Source organism: Galendromus occidentalis, unplaced genomic scaffold (genome assembly GCF_000255335.2).
Source record: "Galendromus occidentalis unplaced genomic scaffold, Mocc_1.1 scf7180000075683, whole genome shotgun sequence".
Taxonomy (NCBI): Eukaryota; Metazoa; Arthropoda; class Arachnida; order Mesostigmata; family Phytoseiidae; genus Galendromus; species Galendromus occidentalis.
Genome location: NW_003803673.1, coordinates 120,129 through 144,044, shown reverse-complemented (window position 1 = coordinate 144,044; position 23,916 = coordinate 120,129). Strand labels below are relative to the sequence as shown.

Sequence of the window (23,916 nt, the reverse complement as noted above, 5' to 3'; positions counted from 1 at the left end):
AGGAGAAAGAAGCATTGGCTGGCTCGGTCGGTCGCTATATCGTCGTCCGTTTGTTCGCCCGTTCATCGGCAGCCAGCGCAAGCGGTGTCAGCGACATTACACGAGATTTCGATACGGGAATAACAAAACGGCAGTCAGGCGGCAAGCGAATCGTACGCATACACGACAGGGTATGCGTACGGCCAGTACTGCTGTTGTTGTTATTGCCTTCTTTTGAGGAGTAGGAAGAAGTTCAGTGGTGTGCTCTGAATCACAACAACGGTGTGTCCGGGTTGATTCCACACTCAGTCAGCTCATCGAAGTGAAGTAGTGTCAGCGGAGATCCGAGTTTTCGTCGGCGGCTGGAAGTGCTCAGTGGAATTGGAAGTGATTCAGTCAGCGCGCTCAGGGAATATGTGAAATAAACGTCCCCACTCCGGCCAGTCAACGGTCGACGAATAGGATCATGAACTCCTCAATGAAGGTTACCGTCAACTTCGGTCCGGTGCGTGTCATCGTGCCGTGTGGTAGTGGGGACATAACCGTCCGAGATGTGCTCGAACTAGCCGTGATCCGTTACAAGAAAGCTTCGAACAAGGTACGTTCCTGTCAATCTCCGGAGCCACGACGCTCGCTAATTCGCGGTCTTGTGTCACGAGTGAACTCTGTTCGCTGCTTCCGTGGAGCTAGAATCTCACGAGTAAACTATAGGAGTGCTCGGGTGCTTCTCGGGATGCCCGGGCTGTTCTCCTGACTCTTTTCCCGAAGCATGTCTGGAGATCACTCGGAGCCTCGGTGGAGCTTGAATGAAAAAAAAATACCTAGCCATATGATTACATAATCAGGAGCGACGGGATGCTCATGTCTGCTTGTCCAAACAGCCAGCCGCTCTTTATGTGGCCCTACGTCGGCCCGCAAGGCCGCTGATACGGATCGCTCTTGAATCGAATCCGAGCTTAGAATGCTCGGCGACTTGTTGCTACGGCTGTGACACCCCGAGGTGCGCGTCGCTCGATAACTGTTCTCACCCCCAAAGCTCTGCGAGCAGAATATTTGGACAGAAAGCCGTCTCAGGCACTTGAGGTCGAAGAGTCTTGCCCAAATCCATGAGCGTTGAGATATCAATCCTCAATTCGGGAGGTATCGCTAGACCGAGAGCCGTCAATATATCTTCCAGTTCAGGGTTGATCCTCCTGCCGTCAAGAGATGATCTTCGGGCTGATGCCTTATGATTGGTTGCGTGAAAGATTCATCAGGAATTATTCAACCATCTCACCTATGAGAATATGTTGTATAGAATACAGACTTTGTTTGCGCGATGGATTCGATCATCACGGCCAGCTGTGGAATTCTGTCTTTCGTGTTGCTGCGGGACAGAAAACCGCGAGAAAGGCTGCCGTTGAGACACGGAATGCGGCGAAGGGGAAATTCTCAGAGCGCCTTGAATTCCGGTGGTTTTCGTAGTGGTTGACAGAAAGCTGCGGTGATGATAAACGCTTCGCTTGTTCGGACAGCTGTGGATTACGTCGATGGTTCGAACCGGGCTCGGAACAAACGAGCTAACCAGTCACGGAGCTTAGTCGTCGGATAAGTATTCCGGCTAACGGATCAAGAATCGTCCCGCAATCAGATCGGATTGGAGTCAAATCCAGAACCTCCCTTCGCGAGAGAAATTTTTCTGTCATACGTCAGCCCCGGGAAGACGGGATGCTCAATATCCACCAAGAGCTCCGCACGAATCCGGGCTCGGCTCGTAGCTCGTGACTCGTGAGCAGGCGGACGTTGTCCCGATGGAACTTCGGGGCAAGTATTCGGTCCCGGCGACCCTGATCCATAGACTCCAAAGGATTCGAACGTAAAATCAAGAGTGCAAAAGGCGGAATCGGACGAACGGAGATCAAGTGGCTCACTCCGATGCATGCGCCGAGCGCCGGCAATGCGGGAGATTGATTGAACTCAGAAAGCTCAGAGCAATCTACTCTGTCGATCATTGTGCGCCGGGTTCCTTTCTTAAACTCCACAGCAGACTCGTGGGGTCTTGGGGAGGTCAGAACTTCTGCGAGTGTCTGAATTCTAGAGAATTTTCCTGCTTCTGGCTCATCCCGGCCACATACTTATGAAGAGACACTTCCGGGAAAGATCAGGGGGCAAAGTGTCAGCCTGAGAGAACCGAAGAGCGGGTCGCAGAAACGATGGCGAGCGAATGATGTCACGTAATCCTACGATTGAGCAAATGAAATGAATCCGACGGAGGGAATCATTGAGCGTCGATTCCTCGTGTTGTGAGTTCCCTTTGCGGCCATGGGAACTTTCTACGCCTTGGCGCTTCACCGACCTTACCGTGTTTCTCCAAATAGAAGCCCTCCCCGTTATAAAAGCCCGGTTCAAATTCACCCAAATAGAAGACCTCCCCCAATAGAAGGCCGGACCATGTTTTTCCACGAGACTCGACCACTTTCACGCGACTTCAAACGCGACGTCATTCGTTCTGACGCGCCGTCACCTCAAACAACCTTTATGGGGTACGATTTACGAGTGGTCGAGTGACGAGATCGTCGGCCACTTCTCGTGCAAACGTGCCCTGCGAATCGCTCAATGAAAGGCCGTTTCGTTTCGTGAAGCAGCGCCAGCGCCGCTTGCGCGGGGGGTGGTTTGGGTTCTATCCCTGCTGCCGGAGAAATAAAAAAAGAAAAATGTACCTCTCTTCAGAGTCATTCTATCATGAGATTTGCATCTTTCATATTTGCATCACCCCCGAGTACTTTCCTCGTGCAATAAACTTTTAGTCACGTCATATTCCCAAAAAAAATCGGTCTTCTATTGAGGGGGGAGTCTTCTATTTGGGGGATTTTGAACCGGGCTTCTATAACGGGGAGGGCTTCTATCAGGAGAAACACGGTACTTATCCCGGTAAGCTGTGGTCAATTCTTATGTTGAGACGCTCACCAGACATTAATCGAGAAAAACCTTCATCGATTCGGTGGCCGTCGGGGACGAGGCTCGCATGCAGGGGACATGAGTGGATCCAGGTTTCATTTGTGATACCCAATTGGTGTAATCATCAGAGAATTTCCCCACTCTTGTTGAGCATTAAATTACTTCGCGAGGGGGGTGAAACATCTACTCCCGGGAATTCACACATACATGTGCATGCGATGATTATTGTTATCATCATTCGATTCGATGATTCCACTTGAAGGACTGCCCTGACTATGTGTGATGATCCGGCGTACTGAGCGCTGGATCTCCGCGGCTCCGTACGGTTTAGGAGCGGGGCATCTCTTGAGATTTGCATTCCATTCCAAGCTCCTAGGGTTCGGTATCGGAAAGCGAGAAAGTTATTCGAATATGAGGTGACGTGTCCCGCAGGTTACATACATCAAAAGTGGTCTCACACCATTCCTGCCCACCCATATCGCGCAGGCCTTGAATTGTTCATCGAGCGATCACATTGTTCTCAGGTTCAGCCCGCGGCTAATTTGTCCGAACAGTGTTCAAGACAAGCGACTCGAACCCTGAGAACTAGAGCACAAATAGAGTGATACTCCGGGCTTTCTTGTTTCTGAACCTTTCAAAGCCATCTCGCCAGCTTCCGAGTCTACCAGGTCATCTGGCTCGGTCGCCCTTTCCTGTCAATCGAGTTTTTCCATCGATCCGACTAGGTTGATGAGACGGCCCGCAATCTTATCCCTAATTACTATCAAAATTAGAATATTCTTCTGCCCCGTAGAATCCTTCCGGACAAATCTGTCCGGGTTTTCGCCATTTGCCCGAATTCGTAGTTCGATGCCTCTTCCTTCGACGGAATCAGATGGTCCTCCTGGGCACATGTTCATTCCTCCCCGCGTAAACTTATTGACAGCGACAATCTTGCCATTGTCCACCGTAATCATCGCACTATGCGGGCTATCGCCCTGAGCTCTCAATCAGCAGTAAGGAATCACCTGGGGTCCTTTGCGGTTGTCAAGAATATGTCCGGCGTCTAATTGAGATAGGTGTAATGTCGCTACCATTTCGGAGATGACGTCCACGGAATCGACGTCATAGCCAGTGCAACTAGGAACAGCATTTTGGATGCTCGACAGTGATCGTTACACTAAAGTGCTGTAAGCTACTACCGTTGTATCGAACAGATCAATCGCCAAAGCGAATAGCTGGTTTGTCGGATGGCGTTCGCTTGATCATCTACGTCATTTTTCCGCGACTGTCTCCTCGTCCGGTTCGCAATTTGCAAACGATTCGGCTTCTTCAGAACTAGACGATGCGACGGTATTCGCTGCGGGAAGTTTCTCGCCCCCTCTCAGCTCCAAGAGACCATTGAGTTGTGGATTTGTCGATGAAACCCCTGATGTCTGAGAAAACAGTTTGATTCCGTATTTTCACGATTTTCACTATCCCATCACCCTAGTAGAAGCCCTACGGGAACCTCTTTGAGGGCTCCTTCCCGAGCGGAAGTTCCGCTCGAGATCAACTCCTCGATTCCTCTGGGTTCCCGTCCGGCCGGCAGATTTGAAAGATTCAGAATCCCGTTTTAGCTTTGAGGGAAAAAGTATAAAAGCGAAACATTGTGCACCCTGAGGCACCGGGATCCTTCCTCTCATCGATATTTGAAAATAACGGAAAATACGAGAACTATCCCACAGTTCTCATCCGATTCATCTATCCTCGGAACTTTCACATTCGTGTATCATACAGTTGCTATTGTAGCGGCCGAAGTCAATGTCCGGCGAGATCGCTTTTGTCTTCTGGCGAAGCTTCATTATTCCGTTTTCTGTCGTCTGTTTGTCAGTGTGACTGCAGTTGTATTCGCTTTTCGTTTCAATTCTTTATCTATGGGTGTTCGCCTGTAGGCCGGGCGAGCGAGTGTCAGACCGGCCGGTTAGTCTCCTCCTCCTCCTTCTTGTTGTCGTCTCGTTACCTCGAACAGGAGATGATAACCGCGAGAACCCGGGTCTGCTGTTTGTCAGTCTCTCATCTTCTCAGTTCCCACAGATTCTTGTGATCCTTCAGATGAATATCATTTCCGTCGTCATAAGGAAACAAACAATTCGCAGACATTGGCCTCACTCGGACGGGCGGACGAAGCTTCGGATTCGAGAGCGATTTCTTTAAGGGTCTGTCCCACTCAGCCTTCCTGCCCTTCCCGACTTTCGGTTTTCGATCCTTCTCATTTCCCTAACCTCTCGTAGAAATGTCATCAATGCGGGGCACATGCCTCCCGACTCCCGAGCGATGTTTCACTCAGAATCGTCCGTCGATGCGGCGACGCTCCCGGACGGTCCGCGGAAACATCGATGATACCATTGTGATGAAACAAGTGAGAAAAATGTCAAGAATACAGCTGAATCCGGAGGAGGAAACTCAGAGCAGACACTGTTATGCTCAACGGGGGATAGATATTCTCCAACGCGGACGAAGCTCCGCTCGCATTCCGTCTCGACTGCTAGAACCGATGCTTTGAGTGGTCGGCTGGAATACAATCGAAGATGGGAAACTTGTTTTTAAAAAAACGTGAGCTGTGTTCTGAACGGTAGCGGAATCGAATCATGCTGCAACGGACCGTTGTTCCCCCAAGAGGGAAGAGGATTATCCAATGAGAGAAGAATCCCTCCTGAAGGGAGAACAATGTATCGTGCTATTTCAAGAGCCGAGGCATGCCCGACTCCCTTTCTGCCGCGAAGCGACATCGGTGGTCCTCAAGGGAGAGTGGGTTCGTTTGGAAGAGTGCTCTTCATTCCTACGATCTCTCATGATTCGTGATTCGTGATGCTCCTGAAATCTTCTAAGCTCTGCAAGCTTATCGGTGGAATCGAAGTCAGCGTCAGTGGCTTCGAGATCCGTGGCATGGCGGTACTTCTATTTCTGACTGAATATTAGGGTTCTTCATCAGTGGATAACTTCTGCTCTTCCCCGCCCTCCCCAATAGGGGCTTTCCCCCTAGAGTGGGGGGAGGGGGAGTTCCTCCTCTTTTCTCGAACGTCAAGTCATTTCCTTCACCGCTCGGTGTAGCTTCGCTTAACCGACGCGAGAGCATCGTCGACCGCTTTGTCTAGAAAAAAGAGCACGCGTTTCTCCGCTTGTCTGTCAATGTTGTTGTCGCTTGGGCTAGCCGCTGAGTATTATTTTATGCCGTAAATCAGGTTGTCTGCTTCGACGCTCGTATGTGCGAATGGATGTCTCCGAGTTCATGTGGAAGGGCTCTTTGTTGTCGTTGGTGTCCTTCTATTGTTCTTGGTGCTGGATGCCATTCTAAGACGTTCACTCAACTCGCTAGATTTGACGCTCACTCACAGCCAGTCGACCACTTAGGTAGTCGCTCTTATTCGGTCCCTTGATTTGGAGACCAATGGAGCTCATTGTGCCAATTAGGATTGATTGGAGCATCTTTTTTAAAACTCCTCCTGGAACGAACCTTTGGACGCTTTGTTCTCTAATCTTCAGAGCCCTTTCCCTGAATCATCCTCTTCTAAAATCCTCCGAATCATCGGAGAAAGATCTGATCCCCGGAAGAGTCCTCCGCTCCGGGAGCTCAACTGCCTCCGGCAAGGGGATGGCCGTTGATGGCCGCGAGACCGATTGGTTGTCGTGGAGACCGGGGACTCATGACTGTGGCCCTCAATAGCGGGACCACAATACAAGCTGCGAAAAGAGTGGATGGATCCCGAAGTGATCCAGATGTTCAATCCGCCGGATGAATAACCGTGTCCAGTATCCGAAATCCAATATCCGGCACGTCAGAACCACCGTGACAACTTCGCCCCAGGTGAATTATCTGATTCTGTTACACGATACGACTCGACGCTTCGTCGCAATTCGGAAGCTGCTCTCAACGACCACAATTTGTTTCCGGAGAGATTGAGATGGTCGAGCTCTTCGCGACCCCTTGCGGAAGCTTCGCCGTGCCGAGAAAAAACTCATCCTCGCTGGGTGTTGCTCCGCCGATCGTGGCATCCCTCGGCAGGTGGGAAACGGAATTGTGACGGAGAATTCCATAAGTCACTTCCTATTTCGCTCCGTGTCTCATTTGAAATCGCGGCGATTGAAATCAGTAATTTGGAAAATTCCGTCGGACTCGTTACCGTACAAGCCTTGCGGGAAGACATCGGAAACTAAAGTCGGCATTCCGGAGGAATAAACGAGACGTTTACATTCGTGCACGTGTTTTCGACGAGGAAAATCAAAACATTCAGAGCTCTCCGAACGTTTGTGGCAAGTGGTGAGCGTGAGCTCATCCGAGTCCAAGCGTTCTTGTCGAAAGCAAGAACAACCGTCCGTTTGAAATATGGAAGCGCTGGTGAATAATTGTTGAAAAACGAGAAAACACTCCTGCGGCGAATCTTCCTCACACGACTATGCGATTTGTTCGATGAGCCGGCAGCTCCCCGTAGACTTCACTCTTCTATTTCGAGTGTTCGTTGGACAACCGACGTGTTTGTAAATTATGTTGTCCGACCGATCTTTCGGAATGAAATCCGTGGATTTAGATATGTCGTTACAAGCGAATGAAAGTGGAGCGATTTTCGGAACCGTCGGTATCGGAGTCTTTCTCGATCGATTTATCATTGATCCATGAGAGATATAGGGCACAGATGCCGGACTGTATATGGGTAATCCCTAGGGCATATCGGGGCACGGTGGATCCGACCCTCCTCACACTGGACTTCTCAAACCGCATCTTAGATCCGCTGAAGAGGAGGACGTGAATATTTTCTGCGAGAAAAAAATCAATCCGTTCCATAGATACAGGCTCTCCTAGAATGCGCGAAAGTAGAAATTTACGTGACTGACTCCGGAGAAACAGTCACCGGGGAGCAGTAGGACAGAAATGAGGGAGACGTTCATCATTCGTCATAACGGACGCAGCCTCGGAGACTTCATGGTCAGCTCAGAATTCCACAGTCATGACGCAGCCGAAAGATCGAAAGCCGCTGTTTCGCACATTCTGACGTGTAGGCGATCTGCATCACGATAATGGTCGACCCTCCGTTCTTCCTCGACGAAGCTTCTTGCTCCCTTCGGAGGTGTTTTCCCCTCGCGATGCGAATGGCTATCACTCGCTTCGGCTTAGACGGATTTTGTATTTCGCTGTCTAGCCACTCAGTGTACATGATTTCATTTCTTGGGAAGCGCCATCGGTAGTTGACACTTTTACGTGTGGGCTTCATTGATGTCTCCCCTCTCGAAAGGAGAGGGACTTGAAGCTCTGATAGTCCGAAATAAGCAGCGAGCGAAGGCTAAACCTCCCACAGAATTTCTTGTGACAGCTCTATGGGTGGAGTAGTGATGCAACTTTGATGAATGAGAAACCTGTTCAATCGAATCCGATTGACTGACGGACGAGCTCCGGCGGAAACCTCAGAGTGACGGTGGCTCGATCGTTCGATCACGTCGATTCTCGATTCTGTTCCCGCGATTCGCTTGCTTCACATTGACAAGGAAGTCACTTTCCCCTGCGCAGCGTCGTTTTACCAGCCTCTGAATGAGGGCTGGGTTTCTCACTTACTACGGCTACCGCTCGTCGAACGGCAGGAGAACCATTCTGAGACCGATGAATATTTCTGCCGCAGTCGTTCGTCGGAGCGTGACATCGGCCTTGGCTTCTGGATGCGAGAATGAAATTTTCAATCCGTAATAGTTCTTTTGAGGAGCGATCTAAATGTGAACTCATGATAGTAAATTATCCCCTCCCTTTTGACATTTCTTGCTCCCAAACGTCTCAGAGACCCGGCTAGAGTTCGTAGGAATGAGCCTGTGGGAAAGAATTCGGCTAAACCTCTTTGTCAAATGCTCGGTGGATGAGCTGCCCCCTGATTGTCAGGCGAAAGCGTTCCTGGTCATCCTGATGGATTCGTGTACCTACCTCAGTAGAAATGTTCTCAGTGACGAGCGGCACGACGACAACGACAATCATTGTCGCATTCGGTGAGAGTTTGAACTTTCCTCTTCATCTCATAGTCTCTGTGTGGTCCGGGGAGGCGCTGAGAACCACGGAGAACACTCGCTGTGCTGATCTGGGTGTGGCGATATGGCTTTCGAATGCTCCCTCGATGCACGATGACTCGAAGAAAGAAGGACTTGATTTCCGTACTTTTGAATCGTCAAGAAAAGTGGAGCATACACCCTGGCCGGACCTCTACAACGGGTTACATGTGAAGGAATTCCTGAGGGGTCGAAGGAGCCGCTCGATTCGAGCAGCTTCGGAGATGTTCGTACTCGGCGGAACTGTTGAGCCTCGCTCGACGACCGCAGAGCGTTGCAAAATGAGCATTGCAGGGAAGTTGCCAAAGGAAATTTCGGACAGTCGACCTCGGAGCCGGCAGGAGCTTCGCGTCTTGACTCAGAATTCCGAGCGATCATGTAATCGCCGGGATAGCGATCGGAATACAAATCGGATGTTCCTCGCACGATGTAGTTGTCCCTCAATTTCCAGGGGTAGGCGGCGACGGCGGCAGCGAAACGCTAAATACGGGCAGAGGAAAAAACAGAAGCCTAGATGCCGGAAAGAATAAGTGCGAAGTAGATGAATTCAAGGACTTCCCAGAATGTCATGAGGAGTAATCCCTGGTGTTGTGTACAAAAGAACATCCGTCGATGCATCGGTGGTACGAATCCGGCGGACAATGACACCAACGACAGACAGCGGCACAATCGCCGTTGTTGTTGTTGCTGCTGCTGGCTCGTCCGGCGCCGGCGTCGCCTCGATGGCTGCGGCATTGGTGTCCAGAGTTATTCATTCGACCGCTCGTTCGTTGCTTCTCTGAGGCATTTCCATTACGCAAACTGTGCAAAACGTCGAGCGCCATTCCACAAACGATCGCCAACGGAACGAGGCGCTGCGCCGGCCGACTAGCCGCGCTCGTTCTCCCTCCTCAGTCAACCTTAAACAACACGGCGGCGCAAGGTGGTGGCGAGAGTCGATCCTCGGACTATTCCATCATTCAAGCCTCGACAGTGTTTTGATCATCGAGACTCTACCGCACATAGATGCCAAACTCGGGTGATTGATGGAGTTTCCGATGGAAGTCTTCTGAGATACGGCGAACTTTTCCGCCCGAATGAAACTGCATCGATACCGAAAGTATATTATGAGGAGCTCGAGAGAAAAACCAAGAAATCAATCTGATGAATCGAGATTGCGCATGGGAATTCTTCCGGGAATGGAGGCGACGACATTCCTTTGTTACCGATCATCGACGACTCTACCCCAATCAAGGAGGCTCAAGGCTTCGCTGATTGTCTTTCTTCGAATTCACGACGTGGCAATGAGGTATACCAATCGGTGAAAGTCGGGATGATTTTCCCTCTGACGTCGACAGGGTTTGAGAAACGTTTCGAGATAACTCGCTCCGGCGGCAATCCTCGGGCTAAATATTTGCCATAGGCGGATTCTTCATCCGAGTCGAGGTTTCAAAGGGGACTGCTCTACATCCGATTGTGTCACATAGAGGAACAGACAATCTTAGATCTGATCCTCGAAACGAAACATCGACGATGTCGACAACAATTGAGATATTATTCATGAAGCCGCCGCCGGAGAACCTCCCAGAGTTCCCGTCGCCGACGACGCTTTTCTTTTTTCTGGCTACGTGTGTCGCCTGCCGGCTACCCAGAAGCCGTTTCAAGGTTAAGGACCCAAACAGACGGAGGGACTGAGTCATTTCTCGTTGTCTCGCTATCGAAGCTGAGCGCTGCGTCGACTCCTGCCTCTCACAGCGAGGAGCAATGAGGGGCACATGGACTTTCGACTCGTCATCCGGTCACATCAGAAATTACTCTTGACCCCTTTGTTATCCTCGTCTACTTCACTGAGACATCCCCCTCCGAGAAGTTTGTCCAGAGCTCCGGATCGCTCGAAGTCAGAGCGAAGAGAGGAAATTGCTTCTACTCGAAACCGGTTCCGCTTGCGTTGTGTAACGCGTGAGTTTGTCGTGGACTGTTATGAGCGAAGCGCCGTTCCTTCCTCTCCTTGACCGTTCGTCAGTTCATCTACATACGTATGTGTCGAGTGTCGATTCATTCTACTTTCGAGAATGTTCCCAATTCATTCTCCACTTCGGTAGGCGCCGTTTATCGGGATGCCCATGAGTCACTCACAGCAGTTTCCTCTCGACTGGCAGCAGGGCCTCACTGCGACTTCGGTAGGGATTGTGAGTGACACTACGCAGTACGGAATTCCGACGATTTCCTTCCGCGCGTCGAGGAGCGGAGTATTTTGCTCGACCTCGAGGAAATGGAATGAAAAACGGAATCCTGTCAAGCGTCCTCACGACGCCGATTCCGCAGCTAATCAACGAGGCAGAGACCCCGGTTCAGCTAAGAAGCCCGCGCAGGTGAATCCCGCGACATCCGAATCGGGAAGAATCGAGCGATGCTTCCAATCAATCACGCTTTAGAAATCCGTGATCGACGTTCCGATCAATTTCTCTTTCCTCGAGTACTAACCGCCGCTGATCATCTACGCAAGCACAACCTTGTGAGAGGCCGACCGGAAACCGCGGAATGTTTTTCCCATTTACCGGCGGTTGTTGCAGTTTGCAGTATCTCGTCCTGCGAAAAGACAAGTCGTATAAGCTTCGAATGTCGTTTTAGCGTGAGAGCTTTAACGGGAAGTGACCCCTGACCATGTCGCGCTGCTCAACAATATCGCGTGGCCAGGACGAAATCGAATATAGACCAAGCTTTGGGACGACAGTTTTGCCGTGACGTACCTTCTCCGTATAGTCAGGAGGCAAGTGCGTGAGCTGCTGATGCCGCTTGTGTCCACTCTCTCGATTGGCATTCGGTCGACACCACCGAACTTACCATCAAGCGTACAGACATCTATTCATTCATCCGTTCGTCTCTGCGGAACAGCGAGACAGACGCAGCTCCACCCAAAGTTACCTGTGATGCCGTCGCCACGCCGCACTTTGCACTAATGGCTGCCGGTCGTCATCCTCTGATTGCTTCATCACCAAATATAATACGCGTTTCTGACGCGCCGCTGTCGTTCGAAGATTTCCGCTAGGGCGCTCTTCGAACCTCCTAGAAAGCGATTGCCACCGGTCGTTCGGTGATTTTGTGGAATCATTTACCTGGAAAAAAATTCTGAAGTCCGGGTGGTAGAAGTGAAAATGGAACCCATGCAATTCCGGGAGGGAAAGTGAAAGACGAGAATGCTTCGCTTTTTCAGCTCTGGCAGGGCCCCCGAGACGACCTGATCGGACTCGTTCCCGTGAGCTTATTTCTGTCTCTTTCCGGACATTCAGCGAAACGGTCGCTCGCCGAACGACCTGTCAGAACGGAAAGTGAAAAACATTCATTCTCGCTGAGCCGTTCTCTGTTCCGAGTTTCTTTTTTTTGCAATCCTTGCGTCGTTGCAAGCTATCGTCGTGCCCATCGAATCCCAGAAGGCACCTAAGGTGTTCAATGCTGCCACGCGAAGTCGGTGCTCGATTCCACCTGCCAGAATTCCAGGGAACGGATCCGAATCGGTTCCATGGAAGAGCGTAGGCATTGATTAGGATGTCAAGTCATTCGCTGGATCGGTAGATCGATCGAAGACCGGCGAGTTTGGAAACGACGCCTCGATACCACCGAAGAGAATTGAATCGTTCGATAGGAGGGAAGATCGAGGCACCCAGCGAAATCAAACACCACAACTGAATCGAATCTCTCTTCTCCCTTTACAGGTAAGATCCGAACTTGGCTGTCCCGAATGATAGTTCGTCTCGACGAGCGAGAGTCGACACCGACCTTTCGGGTAATGGTCGGCGCTCTGGATTGACTTGCAGTCGATGAGGGTGTCTTGGTTTCTGTGTGAGAGTGTGTGTGTGTTTTTGTTCGCTTTCTGAATGAAATAGCGAAATTCTGAGAGAATCCCGAGGGGCGGATCGTAATCGTCGGTCTTACAGGAGTCATCTATGAGCTGCGGTGACTCGTTCGGACGATGAACTTCGGCATCTTCTGGCACGCGAATCGTTGTCATTGTTGCCTGACGCCCGTCGGGCCCGTTTGGAAACCCTCGTCTTCATTGAAGTCTGTATCACAGTCAGCCCTTTTTCAAGTTGTGTCTCAGGCCTGAGAGTCTGGTGTACACTGCCGGGATGGGCATATGGTTAGCATGCACGACAAACCGCGGTGTCTCCACTTAGCCGGAGGAGACGGTCACGCAACATTTGATGAAGCACTTAACGTGCCTTGCACTTGCCGCCGCGATCGTCGTCGTCTTTCGCGCGGGTGGTACTTTTGGGATCGAGCTATCATGGCCCGAAGTCTCACGCATTCAAGGGCGTGATATCCAGGCGTTTATGGAACCTAGGTCCGTATTTGGCTCAGCCAAGGCTCCTGATGCCGATGGCTCCGAGTGGATACGTGCCACGCGGGACGCTTCGGCCGTCCATTCGGAGATGCTATAAATTTTAATCGGGCGTCAAGGTCGCTCTCCGGTCTGTGATCGAATCGATGTCGCTTCGGAGGGGATCGGAAAACCGGAGATGCAGCAATGGGTTTTCTCGGAAATTAATTCGGAAAGAGAATTTTCCGGAACTTCCGTGGACCCCCCGTAAGTAGGAGTCTCACTCGGACAGGGAAATCCATTCTCGTATCGAATTCGAGAATTTGCCCTTCGAATTCGACTCATGGTTCCGGCGGAGTTCTTTGAAGGATTCAACTGTGAGACTCTCCCTCGACGTGACGCGGTTTCGAAATTATAATCGACGAAGGATCGAAGTTGCGATGTTCTCACAGAGCTCTGTTATCAATCTTAGAGACGATCCTCATGAACGCTGTTTTCGATCAAACTTTCGAACAGAAGGAATTCGATTCCCTTCGGGAGCCTTCTCAATTTTCCCGATTGGACGCCAGCTTGAACACAAAAGAACTTGCGCTCAGGCGATCACTACAGATGAAACAATGCAGATCTAAATCTGCTTTGAGACGGAATCGGATTGAGTCATCGGGAGCTAGACACCCGATTAGGAAATCGGTAATCGCTTCAGTCAAGCTTCGGCTCAGGAGCGTTCCGGATATATTCGGGAGGCTTCGAATTCGACATTCTGGCCGAAAGGGAACGACCTTCGACCGTAGCGGTCGATGCCTCCGGGTCCCCCGATCCACGTACCAATCGTGGGGACTTCTCCAGAAAAAATCGGATCTGAAATCCCTAATAGTGAGGATAAGACAAGTACTCCTCGTCGGAAGAAATTATCCAGCGGAATATCTGCGCTGAAAAGAACAAAAATAGAACAGTTTTGATTATTTGTCTCCCACTCGTTCCGACCCGGTCGATCGATGGGGCGATTGCGTTTGGCGGGAAGAATCGAATTGCTCCGATTCGGGACGCAATGCGACGATTTCAAAAGAGTTCAACGGTCTTTGATAACGGATTATCTTTACTACGGACCTGTGGGGACAGTAGAATCCCGGGTTTCTCGTAGAAGTCCTAGCGGTCGAGTTCGAGACGGCTCATTAGATTGAAGCTTTGCCGACCTTGATCGTCCGGCGCCCGCTTGCGAGTTATCCGGTGCCGTTTCCTCTGAGGGCCCGCGACGATGAAATCACAGAGCCGGCAACATTAGACAATGTGACTCGGAGCAACCCGGCGTCCACACGCCGTCAACCGCGCCGCGGTTCTGCACGCGACAGAAGCATCTGTTTCTGCGTCATAGCTCGATTTTCGTTGGCGCGGTCACAACCGTTGCCGCCGCCGCCGCCAGAACGATCTACCCCAACATGGTTTTCTAAACCGGCTGTTGGTGTTGCGGCTGGTGCGAGACCGAGCTGGACCAGGTAGGACCAGCCATGCATGGCTGGCTGCTTCGCTAGTTCGGTCGCCTGTTCGCTCACTCGTTCGTCCGCCAACAAGCGAGCGGACCGCGCGCTTGTTCGCTGCTCAACATGGAGGTGCCATCGATTGACTTCAAATGAGCGCGGGAAACGCCCGGCGGCGATGGCAACCCTTTGTTTGAGTATGTACATTCGGTGTATTGCACGACATCGGCTCGATCGGAAGGGCTCCTGTTCAGGTGCTTGATTAGCTCCGATGCGCTGTCGAAAGTCTCGCTCGACCATCAGCGAGGCAATTCATTAGTTTTTCATTTTCCTTGATATGCTGCTCCATCCCGATCAGGCTGATGATAAGCACCGATCTGGGTTGAAGTCAGTGGAGAAAAAGTTGAGCTCCAGGGCTGGAGTGGGAAGAAGCTGTATTACTATCGGCGACCTCTCTACACCTGTATCAACGGGAAGTTCCGAGAAGGGGTTCGCCTCCATTCAAACGCGATATCCTCCAAGAAGATGGCGGATGGTGTGCTTTTTTTCGTTTTTTTTCTGGTATAGCGTCCGCTGGAGGCACCGAGCAAGAAACAGTTGACTACCTTCTACTCGGCGGTCTTGAACCCCTCGCCGACTTTCCCCTCGGATTCCATCCGAGAAGCAACACCGACGGCAGATGCGCGTATGCTTGTCCTCGCTCGTCGTTTCGTTTGTTTGAGGGGTACATGTGTGGGGCGAACCTTGTGTTCACTTTTCCTCCTCGCTCTCCTTCTTCTTCTCTCGAGTGGGCCTTACACCGGCTAGCCTCTCGACGGTAGATCTGGGACTACTACCTACCCTGCCAGATGACTCGTCCAAAGACACATCTGGGATAAGGAGGGGAAATGTGACAGCAAGACAGCGGATCCCGGTTTCCAGAAGTAAATACCTATGGGAGACTTCCTTCCCGTTCTATTCCATTCTCACAGTGGGCTGCTTAAAAGAGCCGAGACTGAGACCTTTTCTCGTCGTCTCGTTCCACCGAAACAAAATCCACTCCGGTGTTATCGGATCGGACAGGATTAATAAATTTTGTAGGCTCCCGAAATCGACCCGGGTTCTGGGCCGCTGTGGAAGAATTCCTCCGCCGAGGGCAACGAAAGGAATATCTTACAAGAAACGATGGAAACCTGGCGAGCTCCACAATGATCATCGGATGAAGTTTGAACCGAATGACTCGATTCTGAGAGGTTGTTCCTCATCACGAACAGGGCCCCCGGAGAGCGTTTCTCTCTCACCTCGTCCGATGCTCGAGAAGCGTGTAACGACCACCACATGCTTCAATGGCTCGAAAGTATTCTGAAGTGTTTCGATTGCGTGAGCGGTCGCCATACAGTACCTCGGACAGCATACTGAGTCGCTCGCCCGCGGGTCGACTCAGCTCAGGATCGCAACCACTCTCGTGAGCTAGCCCGACTGGCTGATCACCCCGGAAAAGCTGCGAGCGACCTATAGGTGACCGCTTCGGGTCGGAAGCTCGTGAATGCTTCCTTTCAGAGTGAATTTCTTCATTCTTGAATTCACTCTAGTGCGTATTTTCCGGCTCATGGAGGCTTCATGTCTTCCCGTTGACGGAAGCGGTTACAGTGAGTGCTGATCGACGGCGTTCGATTTCGGCGTTGGAAAAAAGACGTCTCCAGACCCACTTCGATGTCGCTGTCAAACGCTCATGTTGTGAATTATGTGCATGTCAAGAAAAACGTCGATTGATTCCGGTACCCACGGCTTCGTGTTCCCGATTATGCTCATGCTGTGAGGAGCACTAAGCGTTTCGGGTCGCTGTCAGCTGTCCCTGTTCTCGTCATTTTTACCTAAGGCTCGCCGGAACATTTTTTACTCAAGTAATAATTATCCGCACATGATTGTCGCTGAGGTAAATCGCATGTGACGAAGCTCCCTCGGGATCCTTAATCAACGGAATCGATTACACTAATCCATTTGAATCACGTCGATGATGAAGAGTTCTGTCAATTTCGATGACTGAGCGCCGATACGGATAGCGGACAACGCACCCGATCATCTCTCCCAGGCTCGATCATATCAATCGCGAGTCGGATATCTTGAAATAATAACCTTTCTTCAGATAAGAATGCTTGATCTTATTTGATAGATCTTCAGGGATGATTACCTATATCTATTTTGAAAATCAAGACTCTGGTCCTCGTGGAGCCTGTCGGTGATGCAAATCGAGACGAGAAGGAAGCAACGAGCCCGGGGCTTGCCCTGGGGGAAATGACTCCCGAAGATTAATGGAACCCGGTGAACATACACTTTAGAGAAGATATATCGATCGATAATGTCAACGTCATGTATCGATCAACATGTTGCGTGTCTAGAGATCCAGGATTAGCGCTTCGTAATCCGCGAATATTCTTCCTGGGGGCGTACGTGCTTCGGCAGATTAACTTGTTGCCTCTCTATTCGGAAGCGCATAGGTCTCGATTCACAATCGACAATCAGAGCTGGTGAGCGCTGGGGTCAACCGAGAGTGTATCCGACAACACTCATTTGACCCTCCAGGCTTGTTGGGGGAGCAGATCACTCAGATGTTCCTCATGGAAGCATTATATTGTTGTCGGAACGTGCAGAAGTTCCCATTGAGTTCCTCAGTCAGAGAGGATAATTGATTTCACTCAAAGCAGTCACGTTCCGGTGCGTTCAAGTGGACGCTGCTCTTGAAGATCTGTACCTCAACTCGAATGACTTGTTCCGGATCCGGCTGACGGGCATACGATTGTTCCCCTGATTCGGATCCTCTCCCGATAGGTCTCGGAATCGGAATAGAATGGAAAAGCACAGCGGTACACAAGTCCGGAATCAAGCCATTCCGAAGACTGACCGTATGCGCGATACTTCAACCATTCATTAACTGTTGACCAGTTTATATACCTAATTTAAATATACGACATTTACATCAACATGGAGAGCGACACTTTCTTCGTGCAATGCCGAAGATGATACGTTCCGCCTATCTCCTCGCATAGAGAACAGATGCATTCGTCCGAGGGGTCATGGAAGCCTCTGCGGGAGCAAGTTTTGTGGTGAAAGCCGTGCATCGCAAGTATGCGCGTTACAACGTTTCCAAGTCGATTCTGACTCTTCCCCTCGAGGCTGATACATCGGTTACACATCGAGCTTTTCTCGGAAAATTTCCCTGAGTATGCTTCGCCAGAATTCGGTCCGTCAGAAGATTCAGTGCGAGTTGGAATAGCTTCGTTGGATCCAAGAGTCTAATGCGGCGAATGCGCTGCGGAATCACGGCATTGAGAGCGAGATCGGCGACGCGACGTCGTGGGTTCCTTCGAAGAACGTTCCCTTCCAGGAAGTTTGTTGAAGGGTTCGAAGCTTGTTTGTGCGCTTCGTTCAGAAGGTGAAGTTTCAAGTCATCGGCTTCCGAGCTTCCAGCTTTGGAAATCGGCAGTAAACAAGAATCCTGTCCGACTCACTAGCTTTCAACAGATCTACGCGAGTTGCCACCGCGAGACGACGGGTTTTCCGTTGAACGGACGGCTTCAGCTTGACCCTCCCGGTAACATACGCAGATCATCCCCAAGCTTTCAGTTGCTCGCTCTGCGAACGGACTTCGAAGACGGAGATACCGAAGGTACATTTTACGAGTACGGTCACTTTCTCACGGCTCCCCAGGGTACGTGGTCAGCAGAATCGCGGTCACGATTACGACTTTGCAAAACAAATTCGGAAGCGCTCAGGTCGTATATCGAGACCGTTTAGTGGAACTCCCGGTACAATCGGGCTTTGTAGAAAATCAAATCGAGGAGGGGGAAGGGGGAAATCAACTACGAAAAAATAGCTCGCGGCATTTCCTGACTGAAGGCTGGTGAACGTTCATCGCGCGGGTAAATTCTTAGAGTTTGGGTGAAGTCGTCAAAGTTTGTATGAGCTTTCGCAACAAACCAGTCATAAGTGCCGATCATAAAGCATGATGAGAATCGAACGAGAGAAAGCCGAAAAACCACGCGAAGCGAAGCATGAGTCGTGGAGTTTTGGGGTTGTGACCGGGATCATTTTTCAAGCGGCGTAAGCGGTGAGGCTGATGCAATTAACGACAGTGCGAAAATATCCGGAATGCTTCCGTGGTGCGTGGGAGAGTTTCGATCGGCGCTGCTCGACGGAGCGATGACGAGAGATTTATAGTTTGAGAATTCCCTCTCAATTTCATGGCAGAGCTAATTTTTGATAAGCTATCTATTTCTGACGTGTCCTTGCGTGAAGTTCATCCGTGACGGTCCCGGGGATGCAATGCTTACAGCGAGAACTTCAGAACAACGAGGTCGGCGTCGTGCCTGTTCCGTCAGTTCGTGACATACGAATTCCCTTGATTGGATGAAAACTCTTGATATGCGATGAGTCCCGCTTTTCCACCTTCATTCTGTGTCCCGCGACTCCGTAGGGTCGCCAGTCGCCAGTTACGCTTTCGGTTTCTGTTTGTTGTCCTCTTTGAAGTCACGTTGAGTCGAATGTTTACGCTGTTGGTTTGTTCCAAGATGCATCTGTTAAGCCCTGTGGATGGATGACGGCGACCGTGATTATTCCACGGGAATAACGGTCCCTGGCGAACGTAGAGCAAGAAATTCCAGATTCGGCTACGGGACTGCGATCCCATGGTATTTGTTTTGATCGATATAAGGGTTGAGGACTGTATCCTCTACGAAAACGCGCAAAAAAGGGAAATATACGACATGATGTACGGGTCGTACATCAATGATGTAACATCATGGGTGTACCTACATGGGTGCGGTATTCGCTCTATTTCGATCGTATTCAAATGAAGCCTCGCGTGGCGATGAAACTCGTCGCGATTATCGCGCGTAGTCATGCAAATGATGGTATATCAAGGTGCCATAAGCGTAAACCTTCAGGATCATACAGCTGATTGCGGGACCTCTGTCCCCTCCTCTCCAATACTGAAGATGACGGCATGCAAGTCATAGTCTTCTCGTCTACAGGGAATTTGCTAATGGGGAGGAAACGGGGAGGTGTAAAGGTCGAAATAAGTTGGGCGATGAGGTTGAGATGCTCGGCCGGCAGTGCGTCCTCAGACGTGGGCCTACTTTTCCATCTCGCATTTTCCGTGCAGAAGAATCTCGATAGGGAGACGTCTTCCAAAGCGGAAGCGTCAATCGTGTGGAAGTAACAACGGGGGTCGTTGGGAACGTCCGAAATGAACCAAGAACCGCCGGATCCGGTCCGAAAGACGCAGCAAAACGTCAGGTTCTTGTGCACACGGGCTCAGTTTGTCGGTCAGAGTTCTGTTCCCAGGAACATGCGATGAAGACTATCGTTTCTTCTACCGAGACACATTGTATGCTGTATGCCAGAATGAACGACGGCTCGAGTTTTGCTCCGTTCTCGCTTTCTTTTCTCCTCGGAAGTTCTGCCGAAAGCAAGCGACCGTCCCTCACGATTCGCGACGATCATCTGAATGGGAAGCGCTCCGACAGAACAGACTTCCAAGCCTAAGGGCCCCCTTGTGAGAGTGCTTTCTGTGCTTCGACTCATTTTTCATATTTTTCCTGGTCTTCCCGCGTCTTCCGAACGGTATCCGCATCGGAGGGAATGCAATGACGATCATGACCCGGTGCCATTCGGTCGGGGTCAAAATAAATTTGGATTTTCAGGCTAAAGTTCAGGAAGCTCTCGGACAATCGCAAGCTCCGACTGATCGCCGCCATGCCCCTGAGTGGCTCAAGTCGGCCACTCGATTATCCGCTTTAATAATTATGTGCGTGGATCGACAGCGATCCGAGGGATGGGAGAATCTCTCCATTCCCCTTCCTGAAGAGAGAATCCCGCCTCTTCCTCCCGAGAACTCATTGAATTGATCGTGATTTGATTGGATTGACGATTCCGGCGAAAGTCACCAATTAATGCACGATCCACAAATTCCCTCGTCCGAAGTCGAATGCATATGAAACTGTTAGTCGTCGCTTCCCCCCTGTAAAAGTTGCGTGATTGCATGTTTTGCTGGATGCGACACGACGGCCCTTATTGCCTGCCACGATGTCAAATACTTTACTATGGAATTTGATCGCTTTTCTTGCCAATCAGAGCACCCGATCGTCGGCACTGCGGACAGATGCGTGACCCTCCTCATCAAGTGGTCCAAATATTCTGGCTGTCGGAGCAGGGAGGTCGCTTGAAGACTTTCCTCGAGTCATTATCCGACTATCTCTTCTGTCCACAGATAGAGAAATGGCAGCGTCGGACAGACGGTTGGACAGATACGTGAATTGGCAGACGACGTTCGGGCAAGCGGTGACGGTGTTGGGAAGCACTCCGGGCCAGGATTGATGTCGAGAAGACGTCTCGTGATTTTAATTGAAACCTCTCCTCGCTCGTTCCCAGAAGAATCGTCGAGAGCTCCTCAAAAAGGTCTGGGTCGACAGACAACTGGCAGCGTGGAATTATAAAACAGAATACATATGTATTCCTGCCGAGATTCGACGGCGAATGGCCATCCACCTGTACTCCATCAACCTGGTAATAACAGGCTTTCAAAAAATCGAAACGCTTGCCTCCATCGAACGCAGAGCTCACCATTGTCAACGCGGCGACGTCAGAGCCGACATCGGAGCAAGAATATCAATTGGATCACTGGGGACTGACCCTCGTTTTGCATACGAGAAAAAAAAGCATTCTACCTCTGTTCTCTTACGCAAGGTGAACTAATGATGACCCAGTCCGTCCACGAGGCGGGGTGCCATAATCCAGCGCCACCGTCACCAACCGGGTCTGATTGAGTTCCTCTGGACTTCTTCGAGCCCTTGAGACAATTAGGCTCCGCGACAATGCGAAAGCCAAGATGAGCAGTTGAAAGGAACGAGACTTGGAATGAAGCTAGAAAGGCATCTAATAATCGAGATCATGACAAGAATAAGACATGACTCATTCGAATGATGATCTGGTGACCTTGCTCGAAGTCCGACCTGTCTGATTTTGCCGTTGATTGACCCGCTCAAGATCGTATCTTACGAGGAGCGATGTTGATTGGGTCCGCGCCACGAATGAGAAACAGACTCGCTGTAGTCGATGGTCGGTGTGCACCAACTCAGGCGGTGTGCGAAGGGAGCTTCTTGTAATGGACATGACCGGGACGATTGAAAAATTCGCGAGAATGTCTTCTGAGGGCGACTGAGACTCCTAGTGGGAAAGCTCGAAACTGCTCGATTGCTCGGGAGCGCCATTAGCTAGGGAATCATCGTGACTGATCCTTATCAAACTTATATGGTCAAGACTCAGGACCCAAGACATTTATAATTCGTAATTCGGAACGATGTCATTGAAGTAGAACAAACGAACTAATATCTTGCAAAGGGTGTGGTCCCCCCGGGGTCCGAATCGTAGCCGCTCGATGCCCTGGAATGGCGCCAGGCGTCGGGATATAGAAATCGGCTTCGTGAATGGCTCGCATCACAAACGAGGCAAATCGCTGTTTTGATTTTTGTTTCCACGGGGTGAATCTGAAGACGATCTGACTCTCGCTTCCTCAACGCGATGGCCGCGAAAACTGGTGAGCAGTGTACAAGATGGACGATGCCAGCGTCGACTTCTGTGTACTCGATGGAATAAACAATATCCTTTCGTCCCCGATCGCGAACGAGTTGCTTTGATGTCGATGCCGTTGTGCCGGCTCCGACTCTATTCGGCCCCGGAGCTGAATGAAAGAAAGCCAGGTCCTACATCGGGCGAGTTGTTTCTTTTCCGAATTCCTCCATCGAGCCCTTAGGTGAGGAATTTTCTACGGGACTTCGATAGACTCCGTGCTCAATCGTGAGGCACCACAACTCTCACAAGCAGACTTGGGAGTACCTGTTCCAAGAGGACTGACGGACTAGCGGAGCCATTCTCGCTCCCTCGTCTCGCGGACACGGAATCAGCACGCTCCGAAAAGTAGGAGCTGCCCGGTCCCAGTCGAACGGTCTCGGTTGAAAGTAGCGGGATCCTCGTGTTTGTTTTGTTATCTAGGCTCTGTTTCCCACTGAACGACTCATAAACAACTTGTTCGAGAATGTTTGTTTGGATCTTGCTCGTTGCCAGAGCCTGAGAAGCATTCCCAAACAGATCGGAGTGTCTCGCGGCAGATCACCTAGAGAGCGGAATTGTTCTCCACACTGCATAATTGGAGCATATACAACTTCGAGATTACCCCATGCAGGTGACCCACCTCGTCCATTCCCACAACTAAGGGACGACCTCGGGCAGTAATCAATTTCGTTGCCCGGAACCAGAGGATTCATTATGAGCTCATGATCGAGCTTAAGGCCATAAGGGAGAGAACTCTGGAACATGAATCAGAAGCTGGAATCCTCTTCCAGAGCTATCCAGACAGGTCTTTAGAAAGCTTCAAGGGATCATCCGGTCTAGGTCAATCAGTTTCTCCGAAAGCTAAGGGGCACACACTGCTCCGGTCTCCATCCATGTAGCCACGATTTCCCCAAGATCAAGGGCGTGGAATTGGAGCGACCGTATGGCTGAGTGGGAATGAATCATAGGTGATGCTGTGTCTCGAGTCTCGATTATCCGCGGGTGGTTCGCTGACGCAGTCATGCGGCTTTCAACGGGGGAGGAAGGGGGATTTGATGATTGAAAGGCCAGCTAGCGAAAGTTCCGTATCGAGTTAAAGTGACAATGCTTCTTCTCTCTTGCAGGTGAGGATTACGCTATGCTGTCGGAAACAAGCTTCTTTGGCGAAGGAAGAGAACCAGTCCACTATCAGGAGCGACCGGGTCGGAGGAATTCCGAAACTGGACCAACGTCCTGTTGCTGTCAATGAGTTCGGTATTTAACGTCACTGTCACATCAAGCGTGCGAGCGACAACCGAGGTAGTGGCCCGCTGCTGGCGACATGAAGGCTCGAACAGCGATATTCCTCGACATCTTATCGTTTGCCGCGGCAGACGAACTAGACCGTAATCGTTATGTATCGGCGCTTCAGACGACTTTTGCGAATCGTCGGCCACGCGAAAAGTCGTGCCAGAAAAACTTTGCTCGGAGCAATTTTTATGTACCTACCGTTGATGTTGATTCGCTAATTATTCACCGGCACATAATACGTAGATACCGCCCTGCCGGTGATTATTCAGAAGAGGGAGACGGGACGACATGTAGGTGATTCTCTGTAGG

General features: G+C 50.7%; 1 protein-coding gene across 1 annotated transcript in view; it reads left to right on the top strand.

The window, feature by feature from the left end:
* Positions 1 to 457: 457 nt before the first annotated feature.
* baz (par-3 family cell polarity regulator) overlaps positions 458 to 23,916 on the top strand; it is a 50,073-nt gene continuing 26,614 nt past the window's right edge. The window contains exon 1 of the mRNA XM_029112510.1: positions 458 to 577. Within this exon, the coding sequence (XP_028968343.1) occupies positions 458 to 577 (120 nt within the window). The remainder of the gene's footprint in view (positions 578 to 23,916) is intronic.